At 39.1% G+C, this 8,900-nt stretch overlaps 1 protein-coding gene across 1 annotated transcript; it reads right to left on the reverse strand.

Annotated features, from left to right (window-relative positions):
- Window positions 1–117: 117 nt before the first annotated feature.
- On the reverse strand, window positions 118–8,093 carry LOC135324398 (queuosine 5'-phosphate N-glycosylase/hydrolase-like). The gene is made up of 4 exons (XM_064500520.1): window positions 7,567–8,093; window positions 6,620–6,879; window positions 2,057–2,252; window positions 118–830 (listed from the first exon to the last, which is right to left on the reverse strand). The coding sequence occupies exons 1-4, from the start codon at window positions 7,901–7,903 to the stop codon at window positions 598–600; spliced, it is 1,026 nt and encodes a 341-aa protein (XP_064356590.1). The 5' UTR covers window positions 7,904–8,093; the 3' UTR covers window positions 118–597.
- Window positions 8,094–8,900: the final 807 nt, after the last annotated feature.

The raw sequence follows: 8,900 nt of genomic DNA on the forward strand, positions 1-8,900 counted from the left end.
CAAGCGCAGCACAGCAGCGGGCAGCGCGCGACCAGTAACGGCCGCTGCCCGCCGGCCTGCCTGCTCGCCGCCGCGGAACCGGCGCGTGGCGGACTCCGATTAAAGCGCAGGCAAGAGTTAAAATGCCCGTTGTGTCAGTGCTTTGATTTTTTTTAATAATCAAATAGTCAGCCCTAATCCATTGCGAAGGCAGAAGAACAGGTTTTCCTGAGCAGAAACAACAGGTCATCTCAACATAGCTTTGACAACATATTTGCAGGCCGCGGTGTTGCCACAAATAACAAGCATATCCTTTACACTCCAGGTGGTTGTATCTGTGCACACATATATGCACACACACCCCACACACAGGCAAGCACAGAACTCGAAGTATGAGTAATAATCCATATTAATTCAGGTTTTGTCCATAAAAGTTTTGCCTGATTAATTCCAGTCATGGCTAGTGACAGATTTAGAAAAAAGTAAGCAAGAGTCATTAAATGCATCATCAGAAAGCAAGTATTTGACTTGGCAAGTTCCAAATTAGTATCTGACAGACCAACGTATGAAAAGAGTAATGCAGAATAACGCATCAATACAACAGCTATGAGACTGTCATTAATAATATATACACCGTACTCTATGAAATGGAATATCTTTCATGTCTTCCCTGTGATCCCTGGCATAGTCCCAAAGATAATAATCAAGTAAAACCGCATTGATCTTTTCACGCATGTCCTGACCCTTCTTCTCATAGAGCTCCAGCAGGTGCTTACAAATCAATGCACAACACCAAATAGAACAACCACGGATCTCCACCTCCTGTTTATCTCCAGATTGGAAAATTGCTCCTGCAGGACACAAGAAACAGCAATTCAATTATGTTTGAGAGACAGAAGCCCCAGAATGTCCTAAATCTTCTCTTTTTATTCATTTTTATTCTATTCTAGGACTGCAATTTTGACAGCTTACACTACCATCAATAACTGTGTTGGTACACATTTTCTATGGAACGTTTTAAGTTTACAAACACGTGTCTGTAAGTTCTTCACAAACTCAGTTAAAAGGCCTTCATATATTCGAAGAGAGTGGATTAAGAAAAGAACACGTGTTTAGGTTATACTGCACGTTATATGAATATTTCTTTGTTTGTGCAGATAAAAAAAGATACCCAAACACAATTCCAAGACTGTATTTTTGCAAAGGTTAACTTTACTCCTTTTAAAAAGATCAGAGATTAAATATATCATGTAGACAATTTATCTTTTCCATGAATCCTAATAAGGACATGCCCATCCAAGTAATTCAAATAAATGGGTCCCTTTTACATAAGCAGCCATTCTATTAAGATCCACAGACAATTGTGTTTGTCTGTTTATCCTGCTGTGTAATGTTAGAATTGGGTAATAGCAGTTCTCCCTATAAAGTCATTTTACAGCAGCAAAAGGATTGGTTTATGTTTTTATTCACTGAAGTTCATAGTTTGTGTGCAGGAAAAAGAAGTGATGGTTAAAATGTGAGATTCATTTCTCATCTTGTATGATTATCTTCATTAAAAGCTGAAATTTTTAAATTGACATTTATAAATATTATCTTGCTTGTCCTTATATAAACAGTAGTTGCTAACAGTTCAGTACACATAAACAGGAATCCTCATATGTTACATCTTCTTTCAACTAATGAAGAAATTGGTGCTTCTATTATCTAAACCTGAAAATCAAAACTACACTCCTGCTGAAAAGTTTTTCACAACAGCGGCCTTTTTGAAACTCTGAAATCAACTGGCTTAGACTCTCTTTAATCCTCCCTCATTGGTGTTTAATCCAAGGGACAGTCTGATCTTTATAAAAACAAAAAGTTTAACATCTCATTTGAGATTACTGTTAGAGAATGAGATCTCCCCAGTCTCCCCATAACTACGTAAGAACGCCTCATTCCTTGGAGGGGAAAACAAACAAACAAAAAATGAACAAAAAAACCCAACCCTCACAGTGACAAAACATTACATTTTAAAATTAGCTTTAGTCTACACTATCAGAAAACACAATTACTCAGTATTAGTAAGGGAGGTACAAACCTTCACGTAGTTTCTTCATTAGCTCCTCAGAGTATTTCATTGCTTTGAAGTGAACAAGAACTTGAGGGATCCTGTAGTCAGCAAATATAGTTAGACTAGAAATGTCACCAAAGCAGCCATCTCCTTTGCCTTCTAATACGCTCCAGGTATCAGCCACAAGTATTTGTGCTCGTTTGTAAAAGGACACCTTTTTATTCTGATAAAGAAAAATTCCCAAATTATTTAAGTGCCTGAGAGACATCAATATAGAGAGAAAATTACATGTACAGAGAGAGACATATGGAGTTGCATTGTTCTAGCAAACACAACTTACTGACATTTTGGTTAAGCAAATATTTTAATTAACAAACAGGATAAAAGAAGAACACTATGAACACCTTAAAATTAAGACACTACTGAACCCCCCCAAAAAAACACATGGAATCCTCAAACTTTTGAAATGAAGGAGAAACATACTACAAACTACTGCAATTCAACAGAAAATTGCTTAATTACACTTGGATCTCAGAACCTGTAAGTGTTTATTTCTGCTGGGCAAACATGCTAACTGGAGTCCAGCAAACAAATTATTTCAGAAAACCTAGTGTTCATCTAACCTTTTATTTAGATGAGAGAAGCATAAGCAGCATGTATTAGATCAGACAACTGACATGTTTTGTTAATCATCTTATCCTTAATGTTAAGGAAATAAAATTCTAGTGAAAACTATATTGAATGACTCTGTAGCGTGTAGTAGATCTTGCTAGTTAAAGAGGGAAAAAGGAATTAATTTCAGTAAGTGGCATATTCACAAATATGAGATTTTTTTTTAAATTACTATGAATGGTTCTATTTTTATCTAATATTTTATTGCTGGTGCTAAATCTGCAACAATTTATATGCTTTTGTGATTACTCACAAAGGGAAAAGCTAAAGATGTGCTATGACCTGTATGGATTTAAGGTTTTCACTCTGTGACAAAACAAAATGTGTAAAAGTAAATCTGCATCTTTAAAAAAAATAGCTACAAGTGGGTTAGAGTTTCTTTTTGTTTATAGCTAAAACAGACTTAATTTTTCATAAAGTGTGCCTACTAACATTACATAACTGAAACGGCTACTCTAAAATACAAGATGGGGATTCTATTCAAGTTTTACTCTACTACCCTCCTTCACATAGTCACAATTTACAAACGATATTTTTAAAACTGATTTAACCTTACTTTATTGCCAAAATGCTACGGACTATCCAGAAAACAAAGTGTATTTTTTTGTCATTAAGTGCTATTCTCCAAAACCACTGAAAACAAGATGTCCTACTACATTTCACAGAACAGTAACTTCTGCAAACATTTTGAAAACCGATTCTGTGTACTTCATTCCCTATTTGGCACAGATAAAGAAACTTACTTCTAGAGAATACTATAGAGAATCTTGTATGTTAAATAATAAAATACCATTTAAAAGATCACTACAGGAAGTAAATAATTAATAGACCAAATCCCATTATAGCTCCTACAGCCCTGAAGCTAATGAAAAACAAAGACAAAGACTGCTCTTCTGATAGCATTAAGATTTTTCCAATATAGTAAAGAACTGATAGCCTCCAGCACTACATCATTTTACAAAAGCAGAGGAAGAAAGAATTCAAATGGAACTTTTCATCTCATGCAGCAATTTAATTTGGAAGAAAAATACTGTCTGGGACTTTTCATCAAGCATATGGATTTATAATTTCATTGTTTCAATTATCATTAATTTCTATACTGCATAGACCTTCTGAAGTTCGTGTAAAGTTCTATTTATGAAAAATACTACTTAGCACTTGTAACAAAATTTTCCACTGTTCTTTTCAACAGAATGGCAATGAAAGCCTTAGGTGGATGCTAATATGTCTAAAAGATAGTATCACTTGTCCAAAAATGGAGCATTTTACCTGATGGTAATACTACTAAACTGCTTTTTCAAGAACACCCTCACTTTCCAGGAAAAACTACCAGAATGGGGACACTTGTGCCTCCTCCTCACCACAATGAGCCAGTATCAAGAGATGTAACTAATTCTGACCTATTGATATTAAGAGAAAGGAGGAGTACTGAGTTGGTAAAAGATCAAAACCACACAGCTAATACAAAATAACAGTGAATAGGTAGATCATTATTATTTTATATCCTCAGTACCAGGTGATGGGGGGAGGCAGAGGGGAGAATGATGCATACATGGAGTGTCAATGACTGGAAGCTCGGAAAGGACTCCATGGCATATATGAAAACCCTGAATATGCAACTATAACATAGCCTAAATAACTTTCGCCAGGATTCAAATTCAGAGCAGCATTTAAATATGTATATAAATGTACTTAAGGCCATAGGAACCATAAAAAAAAAAAATCCATACTAGTACAAAAAGGTTTTGGAGGGATTTGTTTTTGGTTTGCAATTCACTTTTCAGAAGAAAAGGAACGTAGCCAACTTATAAAAATACATTCAGTCATGTGTAGTTTTGAAAAATGTTTTGTGTGTATGTTTGGTAAAAGATATACCAAAGAATTATCTTAACTTTAGAAGCTACCCTAGGAGGTCAGAACATAACTGAAGAAAGTTGTCATAGTCTATGTTTTTTTTTAAACTTCTATAGTATGAGAACTACATAATTTATCATACATATTTCTATTATATAGAATTATATTATATATATTAGTTATATTACAACTGTGATAGTTATTGAAGATCACAGCTTTGTTTTTGGATTTCTCACCTTGTTTTCAACTCCCCCCTAATCCTGTACTGAAGGCAAAGTCATTTTTTTGCAAAGCATTCATTTCTGATCTCAACCTGCTGCCAAAGAAACAACATTGATAATAGGATCCCTGTCACCCTGCTATTAGCTGCTAACACTGGCTTTGTTACAAGTAGGGTGTAAACTTGGTCTACATTGTTTCACCCACCTTCAAAATACACAGCTCGCTTTGTGAAAGCAGAAAAACAGCTTCCGTATTGGTGGAAGAGGCTTTACTACTATGTCAATGCTTATGGTCTGGGATCGTTTTTGGAACAGCTTTTCACTTTGTAGTCTGCTGCTCTCTTAGTGAGCCTTGCTTTATAAAGCACTCAGAACCATCTCATGAAAGACATTACGTCAACGAATACAGTCACTATAAAGATAAGAAAAATATTCTATGTATCACTTGCAAAATATTTCCTTTTTGATCACAAGAAAAAAAAATCTTGAAAAGGTTTATTTCACATGTAAAAAAAATTCCAGTGAATTAAATTAGTAGCTTCAAAGATTAGTTAGCAATAACCTGTGATTGTTCATGTAAATATGGTATGTTACTCCACAGTAGGAGACACAGGAAAATAAAATTATGCCACCTACTCAAGAGCAGATTTAAGTGGTAAGTGCAATTAGTTTAAAGCCCCAGTGAACTGTGTTCCAGGGAGTTACCCTGGAAAGACCGCACAAGCTATTAGTATAGGCTGTACTCTCACTAGAAAAAAATCTTCCAGACCTAACAGATGAATACTACCATAGATAGGACAGAACACAGCACTAGCTAGATGTATCACTGATACTTAATAAAGAGTATGTCTGTATAGACAAAACTGAAAACATGGAAGATACCAAACATACACTATTTCCCAGCAGCTTTCTCCTTTCAGGGAAGCCATCTCAAAAAGCTTCAGTGTACTGTAAACCCATACAAAGGTATGATAATTTGGGCTTAAATCTGGTCTGTAGTTGTTCATGCAGTGTCTACTGAATTAACAATAGTCTGGATTCCCCATAGCTGTACATCTACAGTTTTATCAGGGCCTCATTTCCTTGATCAGCTGCAGAGAAACTCAAGATAAAGTGGAGGGGGTGAGGATTAGAAGCCGGTTCTGACTTTTCAGGCAAAAGTAACCTCAAACCTGATGTATATGCAGTGGGTACAATGTGTTCCTGATCCAACTGGGAATGGGACAGTATCATAATGTATTACAGCAACAACAGAATGATGAAAACAGAGACAACAAATGGAAACAAAAAAAAGAAGCTTTTTCTGGAAGAAAGTGACTCAAAAAATACAAAATTCAATTTCAACAACTTAAGCAAAATTCTGTTAACAAATTGTGTGATTTTTGTTTTCAGAGATAAGATCAATAGAGAAATAAAATCTATATAGTTTTACCTCATCTTAATAAGAGAGTATAGTTTGGTCCAGAAGTATTATCTAAAAGAAAATACCTTCTTCCCTGTCTTTATTACTAATAGCAACACATATTACTACGAACAACAGTTTCAAAGTCTGATTTTTTTTTTTCATTATATAGACCAATCTCTATAATTTGAGGTGAAATGCTAAAAAAATAGTAATTTTGTTTCTCTTGAATTTTATTTTTGAATATACTAACTTCCATAGAAATGTTTCTGCTCACCTTCTTTCTAGTTTTTAAAAAAAATCTGACCACTCACAAATTTTAGATCAATTCTGAACTGACCACCCTTTCAGAAGAGTTTTCATGGACAACTTAACAGCTATACTTTAAAGCCATAAGGAGTAAGTTCTTAGGATAAAAATTCAATGTCAGATCCAACTTACCTCAAACATAGCTTCATCTCTGTAAGAAGGGAAATTTTCCACTACCAAATGTAGTAGTTTCTGAGCACTTTTTTTACTCATTTTAACACAGGTGAGGAAAGAGCCTCCAAACTTCTCCAACAGAACTGTTCCACTTTCATTCAGCACACGATGTCTCTCTTCAATCAAAGGCATGGGAGCTTCTGTGTCAGAGCGAAATACGTGCTTAACTTGCTCAAGTGTCATGGTAGCATAATACGAGGCACTGGTAATAGGTATTCCTTCAGAAAAGTAAAAATAAGATCTTTAGAATATTGTACCATATCTGAAGAGCTAAGGTAGTGGCCTACCACAGATGAAAGCATTTATACTGCAACAAAGACTTGAAAAGTGTATCAACTCTTAAGACCAACCAAGTGATGATTACACCTCAAATCGTTGCGTCAAACTAAGTATGTGGTACACAGCACTCTCATCTATAGATAATTGCTTTCAAGGTGTAACCATGGTACCTTCTTCCTTTTAATAGGCGATTTTTCCCACTCGCTCAGTCCTCACAGCTTAGCATGGTGTTTTCACAGCATACCAGGCAAATATACGCCTGACATATAGTTCCTAGTAATCCTGCATTTATAAAAAGTATCTTAATGCAAACTTTCCCTTAGTTTGCATGCAAACATATAGGAATTTAATTAAAAATTCCACCTGTACCTACAAACAGATTTTTCAGGAGCTAGTTAGTACTGATGAAAAGACAGCAACAACGGCGTAGCAGACGACCGTTTTTAGAAGTGCTTCCAGCCGCCCGGCCCAAGACCGAGGAACCGCCCGCGCCCCCCGCTCATCCCAGCGGCGACCAAGGCCGCGCGGAAGCGGCTGTTCCCAGCGCGGGGCCTCCCCGCCCGCCCGCCCGCCCGCCCGCGGCCGTTGCCGTAACGGCCGCCCCAACGGCCGGCGGCGGCACTGACCGTCGTCGAGCGCCCTGTTGACGGCGGCGCAGAGGGACCAGTAGCCGCTGTAGGTCTTGCCCCTGTACTTCACCAGGCACTTGTGGTCGTCCCGCTCGGCCCAGAAGGAGAAGTTGAGCGTGTCCACCAGGAACACCCAGCTCACCGCCTCCTCGCTCGCCGCCCGCGGGTTGAGCTCGTGCAGGCGCTTCCAGCCCGCCACGCCGAACTCCTCCGCCGAGGCCTTGTCGAACAGGGCCTCCGCCAGGCGCCGGGCGCCCTCCTCCTCCACCGACACGTCCCTGCTGTGCTCCGCGATGAACCTGGCCGACTCCAGCGGCGACGGCAGCGCCTCCATCCTCAGCCTCCCGCCCGCCCGCGCCAGGAAGCGCGACTTTTCCAGGCCGCCCGCCGCCGCCTGGCCCGGCCCGGCCCCCTCCTGCCGGCGGCGCCGCCGCCCCCCCCGCCCTACCGCCACACGGGCCGCTACCGGCGGCGCCGCCGCCAGCCAGCGCCGCCCGCCGCGCAGGCGCCGTGGTGCCGGTGCACGCTGTCTTGGGAAGCCGCGGGCATGCGCGGCTGCTCCGCGGCCACCCCAGCGGGCGCTCGGCTCTTAGTAACGCGGGGAGGGGAAGGCTCGTCGGCACTCGCGGCCGTTCTCCTGAACCCCGACCCGCTGCAGGCACGCACCCAGTAACTGCACGGAAAAGGCCTGTGCCCGTGCTTGCTTTTCATTGATTTGCATTTTGTCCAACACCTGTCTACAGTATTTCTCCGTGTACCTTACCTCTTTGCCTTTCCACACGTGTATCAAATTACTAGCATGCTCCTTCCCCTAGACAAAAGTAGCTCTTTCTTTTTTCTTTAAAAAAACTTAATCAATCATAGTTTCTTTTTACCTCCTTACCCCTTCCCCTTGCATAGCAATTACAGCTGTCTATTATGACAGGAGTTATCCCATATGGCTGAAAGAGCTGAGAAGAGTAAAATGCTCTAGCACAAATAAAAACAGCAAAAGAATCCACTCTCACTCTGGATCCACCACATCCAGATGTGCAAAGTTCTTGTGCATTTTTTAATTTATGTTTTTATTTAGGAAGTGAAATTAAAACTTTTAAACTATAAATACAAATGTCAAGGTATTACATGAGATATCCAGAGGTACTTTTATCTTTTTTAATTTCTCAGATATTTCCTATGGAATTCAACATACAACAGGGAAACCAAACAAGTTTAAGTCCGTATACAATGAAAAACAATTACAGAGTTAGATACTGTCAATTTGCCAATTCATAAAAATTTCTACCTCATACAAATGAAAGCTCTGAAAACTAGAATTCAATCGTTAATGGTAC

The sequence above is a fragment of the Dromaius novaehollandiae genome, chromosome W (genome assembly GCF_036370855.1).
Source record: "Dromaius novaehollandiae isolate bDroNov1 chromosome W, bDroNov1.hap1, whole genome shotgun sequence".
Lineage (NCBI taxonomy): Eukaryota > Metazoa > Chordata > Aves > Casuariiformes > Dromaiidae > Dromaius > Dromaius novaehollandiae.